This window comes from Oryctolagus cuniculus, chromosome 5 (genome assembly GCF_964237555.1).
Source record: "Oryctolagus cuniculus chromosome 5, mOryCun1.1, whole genome shotgun sequence".
Classification (NCBI taxonomy): domain Eukaryota; kingdom Metazoa; phylum Chordata; class Mammalia; order Lagomorpha; family Leporidae; genus Oryctolagus; species Oryctolagus cuniculus.
This window is the reverse complement of record NC_091436.1, coordinates 151,949,944-151,966,672: the sequence shown is the minus strand read 5'-3', so window position 1 is coordinate 151,966,672 and position 16,729 is coordinate 151,949,944. Positions and strand designations below refer to the sequence as shown.

Here is a 16,729-nt window from a genome sequence, read left to right as displayed (position 1 = left end):
CCAGCACGGCAGGTGCATCTCCACCTGGAGCAGATGCAGGTTTCTAGATGGAAGTAACAATGCAGGAGTGACAAAAGTAATATTTTATTATGTTGACAGTAATGCATGTCTGCCATAGAAATAAACATCAGAATAAACACAAGGGAGGAAATCAACTCTCATAATTCCACCACTTCACAGATGGGTGCTGCTGCTTAAAGTCCTTTTTCTATGCACGCATAAACTTAACATTTGTTCAATTATTTGGATCAAAATGAATAAGGTGTTTCACATACTACCTTCTATATTTCCTTTAACGTTTTCAAAGTTTTGTCTTCTGCATTAAAATTCTTACCTGTCCAGAAGTAATTACAGCTCATTCGCAGTTTCATTGGAGTGGAGAAATCTTGGCACTGTTGACCGTGGGGTCTCTCCTTGCCATATCTCTCCCTTACCAAGTTTTTCTAGGTGTGGGGGCCTCATTTTAGATTTGCTGGGTGTTGTGAATATCTATGCCATGAAATGTTTTTTAGCATCATGTTGGGTGCTGTGCTGGCATCTTGTAGTCTGTTAACAGCCCCGTTGTTCAGTGTTTGGGTGAATATCTTTATAGTTCAGCTGTAGGGTACATGTAAAAATTGCAGGGCCAGAGGTGTGTATGTCTTTAAGGTATTTGACACATCTTGCCTTGTTATTGACTACATCATGTCAGAGTGTTTTGTCAATAGAGACTTACGGGATTTTTCTGATATAAAAACCTAAGGGGGCTTTAGAAAGTAATTATTATTTTTTTTTTTTGACAGGCAGAGTGGACAGTGAGAGAGAGAGACAGAGAGAAAGGTCTTCCTTTGCCGTTGGTTCACCCTCCAATGGCCGCCGCGGCCAGCGCGCTGCAGCCGGCACACCGCGCTGATCCTGGCAGGAGCCAGGAGCCAGGTGCTTTTCCTGGTCTCCCATGGGGTGCAGGGCCCAAGCACCTGGGCCATCCTCCACTGCACTCCCTGGCCATAGCAGAGAGCTGGCCTGGAAGAGGGGCAACCGGGACAGAATCCGGCGCCCCAACCGGGACTAGAACCCGGTGTGCCGGCGCCGCAAGGTGGAGGATTAGCCTATTGAGCCACGGCGCCGGCTCAGAAAGTAATTATTAATAGTATTTCTCTAGTACTTTTTATTTTGGGGGGGAAGTAAGTTTAAATTTAGTGCAATGTACTTTATAAGGCACCTTTGAGTCATCTTTAATTCACCCGCCTCACTGTCTGATTGAGGCAGGTGACGGCTGCTGGCCCAGGAAGAGATCCCCTGGGGGCCGCACGGTCCTGACCGAGCCTGGAAGAGGAGGAGGAACCGGGTGTGGATCCGGTGGGATGGGGTGGAAGCCGTTCAGAGGCGCTGCACGCAGGCACCGCACACGTTTACCCACAGGAGCTTCCTCCCCGTCTAACTCTTTATTCCCATAGTGTTCAGCGCTGCTTCTAACTACCCTCTACCCCAGAGGGATGAGGTGGCCTGTTGATTTTGTCATTGTGTTAGCACTCAAAATGAACTTAGCTTGGGAGGGTCAGTGCTATTGCGCTCCTTGTGTAGGTTGAGCGTTGGTTTGTGTTAGAATGTGCCCCATCCTAACATTGCTTTGCAAAGAGTGTGTCCTGCAAACCTAATTATAATAAACACTCTAGGAAAGATTTTCCAAATTAAAAAGTTTGCAGGTGAAGATGTCTGAGTGAGTTACTGTCTGTCCATGTTCGGGCTGCAGGTAGAACGTAACACCTGCTACCATTCTTAGTCTCTCTCATTCCACAGTGTCTTCTGTGTCAGCTGAGGATGGTTCTTCACCCAGCATCTCAAGGATTAATCGGAAAGCTGTAAGGGTTGAATTCTAACAAGTGAATATGTCATGAGCCAAAAATGAAAAAAAAGTTACAACTGTGTGTTTTTCTTAGCTTCGTCCTCAAATTTCTTTCTCCCTGTGTTCTGAGTTGTTCTGATAACTGTACCCAGAGCAGCATAAGTGGACCTAGAATACTCTGCAATGTAATAGCTTCCTCTCTTTTTTGCAGGTTGACCGTAACAGACTCGGATGGAGCCACTAACTCCGCTACGGCAGCCCTGATAGTCAGCAATGCTGTGGACTGGCCGCCAGTTGCCAATGCGGGCCCAAATCAGACCCTAATTTTGCCCCAGAACTCCATCATTTTGAATGGAAACCAGAGCACGGATGATCACCAGATTGTCCTCTATGAGTGGTCGCTGGGTCCTGGGAGTGAGAGCAAGGAGGTGGTCATGCAGGCAAGTCCACCCTGCCTTCAAGCTTTGACCTGCCGTCTGTCTGTCCATTTATCCACCTAGTCACCCACTCAGCCATCCATCCACCCATCCACTCACCCACTCAGTCATCAAGAAGTAGCTTGTGGGTAGCAAGTGAGATCCAGAAAACCCATTTTACAGCATTGTCTGCTATGACTGTGAAAGCCCCTGAACTCATCCAGCCTCTACTTTCACCTCCCTTCCCCTCACCCACCTGGAAGAACACAAGTAACAGCCCATTGGTCCTGTTTTAACAACACTACCTTGAGGATGATTAGGAAAAAGCCTTACCCAATATCTGTTGGAGACATATCTTGGTATTGAGAGAAATCTTAGAAATGAGCTAACCTAAACCTCGTCATCAGAAAATTCTGTGTGATTTTTTTCTCTGTTTATACAAGCTTCATACTGTCCTGTCTACATCTAATGGTCTCTTTTCAAGAGCTTCATTGTAGCCACCTTTCGATTTGTTAAAGTCTTTATTTTGAATTAAAACTTTTTTTTCATTTTATTTGGAAAATAAGGCAGAGGAAGAGAGAGATAGGGAGAGGGAGAGGGAGAGGGAGAGGGAGAGAGATAGGGAGAGGGAGAGGGAGGGAGAGGGGGAGGGAGAGGGAGAGGGAGAGGGAGAGAGATAGGGAGAGGGAGAGGGAGAGGGAGAGAGAGAGGGATAGGGAGAGGGAGAGGGAGAGGGAGAGGGAGAGGGAGAGGGAGAGGGAGGGAGAGAGGGAGGGAATCTTCCATCTGCTGGCTGTGGCTGGTCTGAAGCCAGGAGGCTGTATCTGAATCCAGATCTTCCACACGGGTGGCAGGGCCCTCACTGCTTGAGCCACTTGCTGCCTCCCAGCCTGTGCTTCAGTAGGAAGCTGGAATTGGAAGGAGAACCAGGACTTAAACCCTGAAACTGCAACATGGGATGTGGGTGTCTCAAGCAGTGACCCAACTGCTGCACCAAATGCCAGCCCTTACTTGTTAAAATATATAAGTATATTTAAAGACATAACCTTTGTGTGTGTGTGTGTGTGTGTGTGTGAGAGAGAGAGAGAGAGAGAGAGTGCACGTGCGCGTGCGAGAGCTTTTTTTGCTTATTTTTGTGTGTATACGTGTATGACAATCAGAGCTAATTGTTGCTAGCTAGCTTGGAGTCTCTGAAATTCTGCTGTTATTTGAGAATTTAATTTGTTAAAAATATTTATTTATTTGAAAGAGAGAGAGAGAGAGAGAGGGAAAGAGATATCTTCCATCTGCTGGCTCACTCATCAGGCTACAATGTCTAGGCTGAGCCAGGCTGAAGCCAGGAGCCAGGAGCTTCTTCTGAGTCTCCCATGTGGTTAGCAGGGGCCCAAGCACTTACCATCACCCATATGGGATGCTGGTGTTGGAGGCAGCCCCTGAAAATTGAATTTTTTAAAGGATAAAACCTTATATTGTTAACTTCTTCTTCAAAGTCTATGTTACCAGACTAAGATAAGTTTCTAATTACTTTTTTTTTGAGAGGTGGAACAGAGAATAGGGGAGTGGCAGAGAAAGAGAGGGAGAGAGAGAGAGAGGAAACAACCCTACTGAGACAGGGCTGGGCCAAGGCCAAAGCTGGGAGCTGGGAACACAATCCATGTCCCCCATGTGGAGTGGCAGATACCCAACCACTTGTGCCTTTTGCCTGCTTCCTCAAAGGGTCTGCATTAGCAGGAAACTGGAGTGAGGAGCTGGAGCCAGGACACAAGCCTAGGACTCAAGTATGGCATGCAGTCTTTTTTTTTTTTAAGATTTACTTATTTATTTGTTTGAAAGTCAGAGTTACACAGAGAGAGAAGCAGAGGCAGAGAGAGAGAGGTCTTCCATTCACTAGTTCACTCCCCCAACTAGCCTCAATGGCCGGAGCTACACCGATCAGAAGCCAGGAGCCAGGAGCCAGGAGCTTCCTCCAGGTCTTCCCATGCGGGGGCAGGAGCTCTAGGACTTGGGCCATCTTCCACTGCTCTTCCAGCCCATAGCAGAGAGCGAGATTGGAAGTGGAGTAGCTGGGTCTCAAACCAGTGCCCACATGGGATGCCGGCACTACAGGCGGAGGCCTCACTCGCTATGCCACAGCACTGGCCCCATGTAGTCTTTTTCCCTCCCCAGAAACCTTTTATCTAAGGAATATAAACTTCATGCATTTCATAAATACAACTTTAGGAACATAGTGATTCTTCCCACTGTACCAGCCCTCCCACCAGCACTCCCTCCCTTCTTCCTCCTCCCTTTCCTATTTCCATTCTTATTTTTCACTAAGATCTATTTTTAACTAACTTTATACAAATGAGATTAACTCTATACTAAGTAAAAAGTTCAACAAATAGTAAAAAAAAGTTCCTCAACAGTCGAGACAAGGGCTGTTCAAAGTCATTGCATCTCAAAGTGTCAATTTCACTTCCATAGATTACCTTTTAGGTGCTCTGTTAGTTATCACAGGTCAGGGAGGACATATGGTATTTGTCCCTTTGGGACTGGCTTATTTCACTAAGTATGATGTTTTCCAGTTTTATCCATTTTGTTGCAAACGACTGGATTTCATTTTTTAACTGCTGTGTAGTATTCCATAGTGTACATATCCCATAATTTCTTTATCCAGTCTTAAGTTGATGGACATCTAGGTTGATTCCGTGTCTTAACTATTGTGAATTGAGTGCAGTAAACATGGGGGTACAGATAACTCTTTCCTATGCTGATTTCATTTCCCTTGGGTAAATTCCCAGGAGTGGGATGGCTTGGTCATATGGTAGGTCTGTATTTAGATTTCTAAGGTATCTTCATACTGTTTTCCACAGTGGCTTTACCAGTTTACATTCCCACCAACAGTGGATCAGGCTACCTCTTCTATATCCTCACCAGCACTTGTTGTTTGTTGATTTCTGTATGGAAGCCATTCTAACAAGGTGAGGTGAAACCTCATTGTGGTTTTGATTTGCAGTTCCCTGATGGCTAGTGATCCTGAACATTTTTTCATGTGTCTATTGGCCATTTATATTTCCTCTTTTGAAAAATGTGTTTAAGTCATTTGCCCGTTTCTTAACTGGGTTGTTTGTTTTGTTGTTGAGTTTTTTGAGCTCTTTATATATTCTGGTTATTAATCCAGTTGCATAGTTTGCAAATACTTTCTCCCATTCTGTCGGTTGCCTCTTTGCTTTTCTGAGTGTTTCTTTTGCAGTACGGAAGCTTCTCAGTTTGATGTAATCCCACTTGTCAGTTTGGGCTTTGATTGCCTGTGCCTCTGGGGTCTTTTCCAAGAAGTCTTTGCCTGTGCCAATGTCTTGCAGGGTTTCCCCAATGTTCTCTAATAATTTGATGGTATTGGGTCATAGTTTAGGTCTTTATCCATTTTGAGTGGGTTTCTGTGTAAGATGTAAGGTAAGGATCTTGATTCTCATTTCCGCATGTGGTGATCTAGTTTTCCCAGCACCATTTGTTGAAGAGACTGTCCTTGATGCAGGGATTGATTTTAGCTCCTTTGTCAAAGATAAGTTGGCCGTAGATGCATGGATTGATTTCTGGAGTTTCTATTCTGTTCCATTGGTCTATTCATCTGTTTTAGTGCCAGTACCAGGCTATTTGGATTGTAACTGCCCTGTAGTATGTCTTGAGATCTGGTATTGTGATGCCTCTGGCCTTGTTTTTGTTGTATAAGATTGCTTTAATGATTCGGGGTCTCCTGTGTTTCCATATGAATTTCAGCATCGTTTTTTCTAGATCTGAGAAGAATGTCCTCAATATTTGGATTGGTATTGCATTGAGTCTGTAAATTGCTTTTGGTAGTCAGCACATAGTCTTAACCAGTGTCTTATCTGCTAGGCCACATGCCAGCCTCCTCATTGGTATTTGAGATGATATCAGATATCCTATTAAAACTCACTTTACTTTTGGTATTTCTGAAAGGTGCTTTTTTTTTTTTTAAGATTTTTATGTATTTATTTAAAAGTCAGAGTTACACACACAGAGAGAGAAGGAGGGGCAGAGAGACAGAGAGAGGTCTTCCATCTGCTGGTTCACTCTCCAGTTGGCCACAAGGGCAGGAGCTGTGCCGATCCAAAGCCAGGAGCCAGGAGCTTCTTCCGGGTCTCCCATGTGGGTGCAGGGGCCCAAGGACTTGGGCCATCTTCCACTGCTTTCCTAGGCCATAGCAGAGAGCTGGATTGGAAGTGGAGCAGCCAGGACTCGAATCGGCACCCACATGGGATGCTGACACTGCAGGCAGCAGCTTTACCCGCTTCACCACAGTGCTGGTTCCTAAATACAACTTAACTGGGCTTGTGGAACTTGAAAGAGCTGCGAGTCATCTAGATGGCCTTATGGAGTCCTTGCAGTGTGTGTCTGTGCCTGGCTGCTCACCAGCGCCATCTGTCTGCCCCTCAGTGCTGTGGCAAGTGCAGTGTTTGCTGCTTCTGCTGTGTTAGATATTCTGATTCCGAGGGACTGGATACAAAACAGGAAGATGCGATATTTTGTATTCCTTCTATTAAAAAGTCTCCCAAATTTTTCTTGCGTAGTTAATTGAGAATGATGTGCCCAAAGCTAACACTCCAGAATTCATCCACGTGTGCTGGATGTTTATCCAAAGCAGGTTGCCAAGGGCTGGGCTGCAGAGCTGCCCTGGCTGCCCCCACACCCTGTTTGGGACTCCCCCAACCTCTTGTTCTCCCCCCAAAGACCACGAAATCAGCCATGTGACTGATTGAAACGCCCAAGGAGGATGCTTTGCATTCGCTATGGCAGACAACGAAGAGCTCCGTGAACAGATCCCTTTGCCTTAGTGGGAAGCACGTGCCAGCAGCTACAGAGGGCGTGCTCCACGTGGGGACGGAGGTGGAGCCTGGGCGTTTCCTAGATCACGTGGCTGCTGTGGGTCATCAGTGGGGCGCAGTGGTCCATCCAGTTGCTAAGTGCCATGGCGTTCCCTTCTGTGGTGAGCATGAATGTTCACACAGCCACAGACAAGGGTGCTTTGCCTTCTGTGGTCAAAGTAGGGAAGAACCTTTAAAATAATTCTCAAAAGTGTATGCATGTCATAGAGTGGGAAGAAATATTTGTAAGCTGTTCAGCTGATGAGATTAAAGAACTCAAACCCAACAATCTCCCCAGTAATTCAGTTAGAAAATGGGCGAATGATCTAAGTATGTCTCAAAAGAAGATATACAAATAAATGATCAGCAAGTTTATGAAACCATCATGGAAAGGGAGATCAAAACTGCAATGAAATACTGTCTCTCCCCAGTTAGAATGACTATAAACACAGGCCGGTGCTGTGGCTTAGCGGGTTAAACTGCTGTCTGCAGTGCCGGCTTCCCATTTGGGCACTGGTTTGATTCCTGATCCACTTCTGATCCAGCTCTCTGCTAGTGTACCTCTCTGAAAGCAGTGGAGGATGGCCCCAGTACTTAGGCCCCTGCACCCACGTGAGAAACCCAGAAGAAGCTCCTGGCTTTGGCCTGGCCCAGCCAGCCCTGGCCATTGCTGTCATTTGGGGAATAAACCAGTGGATGAAAGTGTGTGTGTGTGTGTGTGTGTGTGTGTCTCCTTCTCTCTCTCTAACTCTACCATTCAGATAAGAGAATGGCTATAAACAGAAAGACAACAAATGCTGGCGAGGATGTGGGAAAAGGGGGCCCTCATACAGCGTTGATGGGAATATAGATCAGTGCAGCCTCTGTGGAGTACAGCGTGGAGTTTCCTCCAAAATCGAGAAATAAAACTGCCATGTGATGCAGCAGTCCCGCTGTGGGTGTGCATCCAGAGGGACGGGAACCAGGGTGTTGAAGAGATCCCTGCAACTGCCGTGTGTGTCGCAGCCCTGTTGATAACAGCCAGGGTGTGGAGTCGTCCAAGGGCTCCGCTGGGAGGAGGATGCATAGGGAGCGTGTGGTTCCGTATACGCAATGGAATAATACTCCGCCATAGAGAAGAATGCAGCCACAGCGGAGCCTGGGGCACACTGTGTGAAGTGAAGCACGTCAGCCCAGAAAGAAAACCACTGCCTGTTCCCACGTACGTGTGAAAGCTTAGGAAAGCTGATCTCCTGAAGTGGGGAGTAGACTAGTGATTATCAGACGCTGGGAGGGAGTGCAGGGAGAAGGGGCCAGAGGGAGGGTGGTTGATGGGCGCCAGGGCGCAGTTGGGTGGGTGGGGGTAATTTGTAATGATCTATAGCAGAGTGAGGTCACTGATTGAAAACAATTCATTGTGGAGCCGGCGCTGTGGCACAGCGGATTGATACCCTGGCTTGAGGTGCTGGCATCCCATTTGGGCGCTGGTTTGAGATCCGGCTGCTCTTCTTCTGATCCGGCTCTCTGCTGTGGCCTGGGAAAGCAGTAGAAGATGGCCCAGGTCCTTGGGCCCCTGCACCTGCTTGGGAGACCCAGAGGAGGCTCCTGGCTCCTAGCTTCCAATTGGTGCAGCTCCGGCCATTGCAGCCATCTGGGGAATGAACCATTGGATGGAAGACCTCTCTCTCTGTCACTCTCTCTGTGTGTCTCTCCTCTCTCTGTGTAACTCTGACTTTCAAATAAATAAATAAAAATCTTAAAAAAAAAAAACCAATTCATTGTGTGTCTCAGAATGGCTGGTAGGGTTCTGCATGTTCCCACCCAAATGGTAAATGTTTGAGGTGATGGATATTCTACCTAATCTGATCATCATATGTTGTATACATGCATTGAAATACCACATTGTACTCTGTAAGTATGTACAGTTATGTGTTAATTACAGATAAGCATACATATATTACATTCTCTTTAAGCACTGACAAAAAGTATGCATTTCAAATTTCAGAAGTTTTTGTTGTGTTGATACAGTTGAATTTGTATCAATTTTCTGTGTAAGCTCTTACAAATACACGTTGGTGTCTGTGTTGCGATGCAGTGGGTGAAGCTGCTGCCTGTGGCGCTAGTATCCCGCTTGAGCACAGCTTTAAGTCCTGGCAGCTCCACTTTAGATGCGGCTCCTTGCTAGTGCACCTGGGAAAGCAGCAGAAGCGTGGCTGAAATACTTGAGTTCCTTCCACCCCCGTGGGAGTCCTAGATGGAGTTCCAGGCTCCTGGCTTCAGCCTGACCCAGCCCCAGCTTTTGTGGCTGTTTGTGGAAGGTCTGGACTTCTTCCGGGTCTCCTCTGTGGGTGCAGGGGCCCAAGCACTTGGACCATCTTCTGCTGCTTTCTCAGGCAACATTAGCAGGGAGCCGCATCAGGAGTAGAACAGCCGCGTCTCAAACCCACGCCCATATGGGATGCCGACACTGCAGGCGGTACCTTTACCTGCTATGCCACAGTGCCAGCCCTGGCACTGTTTGCAACTTTAAAGCCTCATATATCTTTGCATTTTCTATTTAACATCTCTAAGCCTGCATCGTTCAGTGTATCACAGTGTGCACGGTCATCTTCCCGTAGGTGGATGCTTACATGGGTTCCGTATTTGCTGTTAGAGACGGCACTTCCGTCAGTGTCATGTATGAGCCTCCTTGTGCGTCTCTAGTGTAGATCCCGAGACGTGGGACTGCTGGGCTGAGGAATGCGCTCACTGGAGGAGTTAGTGGACTTGCCAGGCTGGTGTCCACATCAGCTGTAGTAGTTCACAGGGTACATGTGGATACATGATGGCCTTTTTTTTTTTTTTTTTTTTTTTTTTTTTTGACAGGCAGAGTGGACAGAGAAAGAGAGACAGAGAGAAAGATCTTCCTTTGCCGTTGGTTCAGCCTCCAGTGGCCGCTGTGGCCGGCGCGCTGCGGCCGGAGCACCACACTGATCTGATGGCAGGAGCCAGGTGCTCTTCCTGGTCTCCCATGGGGTGCAGGGCCCAAGCACTTGGGCCATCTTCCACTGCACTCCTGGGCCACAGCAGAGAGCTGGCCTGGAAGGGGGGCAACCGGGACAGAATCCGCTGCCCCGACCGGGACTAGAACCTGGTGTGCCGGCGCTGCAAGGCGGAGGATTAGCCTCGTGAGCTGCGGCGCCGGCAACATGATGGCCTTTAACTGGCGTCTTCCTGGGGACACACTCGTTGCCTTGTCCTGCACGATCTCCGTGTTCGGTGAAGTCTCATTTTCCATCGCGTCATACTGTGCACTTGCGCTGCTTTAATGTCTTCTTAGATTTGCATTTGCTGTTTCGTAGGGAGCGCAGACCCCATACCTGCATTTGTCTGCTCTGCAGCAAGGAGAGTACACCTTCCAGCTGGCGGTGACGGATTCTGCGAGGCAGCAGTCCACCGCGGTGGCCACCGTCCTCGTGCGGCCAGGTAGGTGAGACGGAAAAGAGACCTGGCCCAGGGACGGAAGCGGAGATGGCCGCTGAGCACTGGGCTTCAGATGTGCAGGACGGCTGGAGACATCAAAAACCGATTTGCTCTTGAGTTTTCAAATCTCGTCCTGACCATGTCTCTAACCCATGCTATGGGGGACAAAATGAGAGCCACCCTCGGCACAGATTCACCATGTGGACACCGTTCCACGTGTCCCAGTCTGCCAAAGAGCTGCAGGGGACCTGAAGAGGCTGGGGTTCAAATGCTGCCCGACTCTCACGCAGCCTGACTTGGGCAGGTGGCTTCAGCTCAGCTCACTGCCTGCCCTCAGGCTGCAGTGACCTCATGGGCACTGGGCCTTTGCGTGGCAATGGGATTTGCTTTAGGAAGTTTCTGTAAGAGGCCTGCCAGTCCCAGAAACCCTACCCAGAGTCCTGGCAGTGAGAGCAGACTCAACCTGGAGACAACTTCCCTGGCTCTTTCTTCACTTAATTTATTCAGCTAATGTGTGAAAAAAGTGCTGTTCGGGCTGGCGCCGTGGCTCACTTGGTTAATCCTCCGCCTGTGGCACTGGCATCCTATATGGGTGCCGGTTCTAGTCCCAGTTGCTCCTCTTCCAGTCCAGCTCTCTGCTGTGACCCAGGAAGGCAGTGGAGGATGGCCCAAGTGCTTGGGCCCCTGCACCCGCATGGGAGACCAGGAAGAAGCACCTGGCTCCTGGCTTCGTATCGGTGCAGTGCTGGCCATAGCGGCCATTTGGGGAGTGAACCAACAGAAGGAAGACCTTTCTCTCTGTCTCTCTCTCTCTCACTGTCTATAGCTCTACCTGTCAAGTAAATAAAATAAAAAATAAATTAAAAAGTGCTGTTCATGAGGCCCTAGGGCAGAGGAATTAAACAGGCTGCACTTGGCCTCAACCCAGATAGGGCTTAAGGGGGAGCTCCCACAGGTGATGTGGTCAGTGCTGGAGGAGGTGCCACAGGTGCCACAGGAGCCACAGAAAGGGGCTGTGCCTGTGCTGGGGGTGGCTGCCAGGAGCTCCTTCACGGGCTCAAGTTAGAGCAGGAGTGAGTTCGGTGGAAGACAAGGATGGGGCGTGGAGGGCGAGAGGAAGGCCTTTTAGGCAGACAGCACAGTCCTGGTGGAGGTGAGAGAGTCTGCATTCCCAGAGTTCCAAGGCATTGGTGTGACTGGGAGAGAGGGCCAGGCTGGGGTGTGGGAATGTCAGCGTAGGACTGGGTAGGAATTGGAATGACTCAGACAATCTGAGAGGGGCAGGGACCGTATTATAAAGGTTTCCTTTTTGAAGATGTATTTATTTATTTGAAAGGCAGAGCTAGAGAGAGACAGAGAGTGCGTCCATCCAGTTGTTCACTTCCCAAATGGCCACAACGGCCAGAGCAGGGCCAGGCTGAAGCCAGGAGCCAGGAACTCCATCTGGGTCTCCCACGTGGGTGCAGGGGCCCAAGCATTTGGGCCATTTTCTGCTGCTTTGGCAGGCCATTAGGAAGGAGCTGGATCAGAAGTGGAGCACCTGGAACTCAAACTCTTGCCCCTGTGGGATGCCAGTGTTGCAGGCAGTGGTTTAACTTGCTACGCCACAAACCAGCCCCACAAAGGGCCTTTAAAACATTTTTTTAAATTATTTATTTGAAAGGCAGAGCAAGAGCAGGAGTGAGAGCAAGAGTGAGTGAGAGAGAAATCGTCCACCTACTGGTTCACTTCCCAAATACTGGCAACCACAGGGCCTGCGCCAGGCTAAAACCAGGAGCCAGCAACTCCTCCTGGGTCTCTCATGTGGGTGGAGGGAACTCAAATACTTGGGTCATCCTTGCTGCCTCTCAGGGACATTAGCAGGAAGCTGGATAGGAAGCCGAGGCAGGACCCGATCCCAGGCACTCAGATATAGAAATGTGGGCGTCCCCAGTGGTGGTTCCACCTGCTGTCTGATGCCTGCCCCTCATAAATGTCCATGAGAGTTTTCTGCTGAGAGCAATGGGAATTCGGCGGCTCTTAGTGAGCAGTGACACAGCTCAGACGATGGGTAATGGCAGCCTTAGTTTCTGACTGTGTGACTTTTTTTTTACAGAAATTTTATTTTATCAATAGCAATATCGATGATACTTTGTATCTTTTATTTTTGTTTAACATTAAATGTTTTGAGCATATCCTGTGAACCAGGCATAGCAGGAGACACTTTTGCATTGATATCAGCTCCCTCCCCTCTTGTTCCTGCCTCTCTCTTCCTGCTCTTCACTCTGACTTTTGAAGGTCTTTAAAGAAACCACAGGGGGCTGGCGCTATGGGACAGTGGTAAAGCCGCCACTTGTCATGCCGGCATCCTATGTGGGTGCTGGTTCATTCCTCAGTGCTCCACTTCTGATCCAGCTCCTTGCTAATGGCCTGAGAAAAGCTTTTGAAGATGCCCCAAGTGCTCGGGCCCTTGTACCCATGTGGGAGACCTGGATGACACCCTAGCTCCTGGCTTCAGCCTGGCCCAGAACTGGCTGTTGCATCTGGGGACTGAACCAGTGGATGGAAGATCTCTCTCTCTCTCTCTCTCTCTCTCTCTCTCTCCCTCCCTCTCTCTCTCTCTCTCTCTTCCTCTCTCTCTCCCTCCTTCCCTCCCTCCTTCCTTTCCTTCCCTCCCTCCCTCCTTTCCTTCCCTCCCTCCGTCCTTTCCTTCCCTCTCTCCCCCCTCCCCCCTTCTCTGTGGCTCTGACTTTCAAATAAATAACTAAATCTTTTTTTTTTTTTTTTTGACAGGCAGAGTTAGACAGTGAAAGAGAGAGACAGAGAGAAAGGTCTTCCTTCTGTTGGTTCACTCCCCAAATGGCTGCTACGGCCGGTGCGCTGAGCCGATCCAAAGCCAGGAGCCAGGTGCTTCCTCCTGGTCTCCCATGTGGGTGCAGGGCCTAAGCACTTGGGCCATCCTCCACTGCCCTCCCGGGCCACAGCAGAGAGCTGGACTGGAAGAGGAGCAACCAGGACTAGTACCCGGCACCCCAACTGGAATTAGAACCCCGGGGTGCCAGTGCTGCAGGCGGAGGATTAGCCAAGTGAGCCGCGGCGCCGGCCAGTAACTAAATATAAAACACAAAACACCACAGGCGTGCAAGTCAGAGAGCAGTGTTTCTCGCTGCTGTATCCGCAGTCTCACACTTGGAACATTCAACTCCTGGTTCTGCTCAAGGCCTGCAGTGTTTCTTCCCAGGACTCTCAAAGGACACTGCATGCTCTGGTGGCTGCCAGGACTGAATTACGGGTCCAGTTGCCTCAGGATCCTTGGTGGAAGGTTCTGGAACTCCATGGATACCAACATCTGCAAATGCTGAAGTCCCTTACATAAAATAGAACCTGTGCACATCCTCCTGTGTAGTCGAAGCCGTCCCTAGATGACTTACAATACCGTAGAGATGTAAGTGTCATGGAACACACTCCTAGGGGACATAATGACATTGCAATTAACTATCGACCCACACACAGCAGTGCATACACTGTAGCCTAGAGGAAGTTTCCCTGTGTGGTGTTCACACAAGGGAGAGATTGCCAGTGCTGTGTTTCTCGCACTGTCTCCCTACGGTTAAGACCCAACAAGAAAAGGCAAGTGCATGTGTTCAGTACAGACACATTCTTTCCCCCAAATATTTCCAGCCTGCAGTTGCTGAATCTGTAAATGCAGAAGCTGTGGGGTTGTTAGGCTGACCGCAATTGGGTGAAGTCTGGAGACAGGCGAATTTCAGACGTAATGCAAAGGGAGAACATTTTCTCACACTGTTTCTGTCATTCTAGAGAGCAACAGGCCTCCGGTGGCCGTGGCTGGCCCCGACAAGGAGCTGGTCTTCCCCGTGGGGAGCACGGCCCTGGACGGGAGCAGCAGCAGTGACGACCACGGCATCGTCTTCTACCGCTGGGAGCTGGTCAGGTAGCCTGTCGGGGGTCTGCAGCCCACAGTCAGCCTTGGCTTGCTGAGGAGCAGGGTTGAAGCGCCCTTCTAGAAGGAACCGAGCACGGGTGGATAAGGCAGGCGGCCGGCAGGGGGGCAGGGAGCTGGGGCAGGGGGGCAGGGCTGTCTTACCATGAGGCCCCCAGAGGAGCTGGGAAGCCTGTGTGTGGTCCTGTCTGCACTGCGTCTGCAGACTGGCGATGTGCGGGCTTTACTGCGTTCCACAACGTACCCTGAGCTCTGCACAGAAGGAGTGGATACCGATGTCCCCATCGGCTTGACTGGTGAGGTCGCATGGCTTCAGGTGGCCCAGACGGGAAGAGGTAGCTGGGCCTGTCTCTCCAGGTGTTCCTGCCACCACACCCACGACCCCTGCCACCCAGTAATGCCTCTCTCAGAAGACTGACTTTCTGGCCCGTGCCAGACCAGTGCCCCAGTGCAGGTGACCCGAGTTAGCTTACGACTCTCTAGATGGCCTTGAGGAGGGCAAGGTCACGCGCCAGCCATATTCAGGGCTTCTCTCTTGTTCCCTGCTTTCATGTCCTAGAGGCCCCAGTGTGGTGGAGATGGAAAATGTGGACAAGGCAGTAGCCACCGTGACTGGCCTTCAGGTGGGCGCCTACTGCTTCCGCTTAACGGTGAGAGACCAGCAGGGACTGAGCAGTACGTCCACCCTGACGGTGGCTGTGAAGGTGAAGAAGGGTGAGTGGTCTGACCCTGGTGGGGGTCTCGCAGGTGTGCAGCGATGTTGCTGGTTGCTTGTTTGTTCACAGCAGGCATCCGATTCTGCCTGGCCCGGAAAAGCCCGCCTTCCTGCCGCACTGGCTCGTTTCCTGTGCCCTTCTGCCAGGAAACAGCCTCTCTTTTCCTCTGTGGCCTTGACCTCCTGACAGCTTCACTCCGCCTCTGTGCCTGCGGCCAAGAGCTTTGCTTTTCTCTCTTCCCTGGAGATTCATGTTCTGCATTGTTCTTTTTTTTTTTTTTTTTTTTTTTTTACAGGCAGAGTGGACAGTGAGAGAGACAGAGAGAAAGGTCTTCCTTTTTGCCATTGGTTCACCCTCCAGTGGCCGCCGCGGCCGGCGCACCGCGCTGATCCGATGGCAGGAGCCAGGTACTTCTCCTGGTCTCCCATGGGGTGCAGGGCCCAAGCACTTGGCCATCCTCCACTGCACTCCTTGGCCACAGCAGAGAGCTGGCCTGGAAGAGGAGCAACCGGGAGAGAATCCGGCGCCCCGACCAGGACTAGAACCCGGTGTGCTGGTGCTGCAGGCGGAGGATTAGCCTAGTGAGCCGCGGCGCCGGCCCTGCGTTGTTCTTATTGTGTAGCTTGCGGTGCTGACCAATGCAGTGCTGCCCTGGGTACTCATCTCCTTCACTGTCTGCCCATTTGCGCGCTGCCTGAGGTCCTGGCTTTGGATTGTCTGTGTTCTCTGTGCAGCACCATGCTAGACGCAGGGAGAGTATGGGTGGGGGTAGGTTGGATGAGTTCATCTCTGGCTGACAATGATGTGTTGAAGTGGGGAGGAGGAAGTATGACGGGCTAGAGGGGCCCGTGTATGGTGCAAGGGCAAGAGCACGGGGGCTAGGGGAGGCTGCAGCCCCCAGCCGAGGCTGGGCCGTGAAGGTCACGGGTTAGAACTTTATCCTCTGGGCAGTTGAGGGAGGCTGAACCAGTCTTAGCAGCAAAGTGATATGGATTTGGATTGTTTTCAAGCCTTTGTAGACATTCTCAACTTGACATAAAAGAAGAGAGAGTAGTCTTTGTTTTTTTTTGACAGACAGAGTTAGACAGTGAAAGAGAGAGAGACAGAGAGAAAGGTCTTCCTTCTGTTGGTTCATCCCCAAGTGGCCGCTACAGCCGGCATGCTGCACCGATCTGATGGCAGGAGCCAGGCGCTTCCTCCTGGTCTCCCATGGGGTGCAGGGCCCAAGCACCTGGGCCATCCTCCACTGCACTCCCTGGCCACAGCAGAAAGCTGGACTGGAAGAGGAGCAACCGGGACAGAATCCAGCGCCCCAACCAGGACTAGAACCCGGTGTGCCAGCACCGCAGGCAGAGGATTAGTCTAGTGAGCTGCGGCGCCAGCCAAGTCTTTGTTTTTTAAGATTTATTTATTTATTTATTTATTTAAAGTGAGAGTTAGAGAGAGAAAGGGAGGGGTCTTCCATCTGCTGGTTCACTCCCCAATTGGCCACAATGGCTGGAGCTGGGCCAATTTGAAGCATGGAACCA

At 50.1% G+C, this 16,729-nt stretch overlaps 1 protein-coding gene across 7 annotated transcripts in view; it reads left to right on the top strand.

Annotated features, from left to right (window-relative positions):
* The window catches only part of KIAA0319 (KIAA0319 ortholog), a 90,632-nt gene that overhangs the window by 52,698 nt on the left and 21,205 nt on the right, over positions 1 to 16,729 (top strand). For all 7 annotated transcript variants that reach the window (XM_051855010.2, XM_051855007.2, XM_051855008.2 and 4 more), the window contains 4 exons: positions 2,037 to 2,265; positions 10,424 to 10,547; positions 14,343 to 14,475; positions 15,044 to 15,198. In XM_051855010.2, coding sequence (XP_051710970.2) covers positions 2,037 to 2,265; positions 10,424 to 10,547; positions 14,343 to 14,475; positions 15,044 to 15,198 — 641 coding nt within the window. The remainder of the gene's footprint in view (positions 1 to 2,036; positions 2,266 to 10,423; positions 10,548 to 14,342; positions 14,476 to 15,043; positions 15,199 to 16,729) is intronic.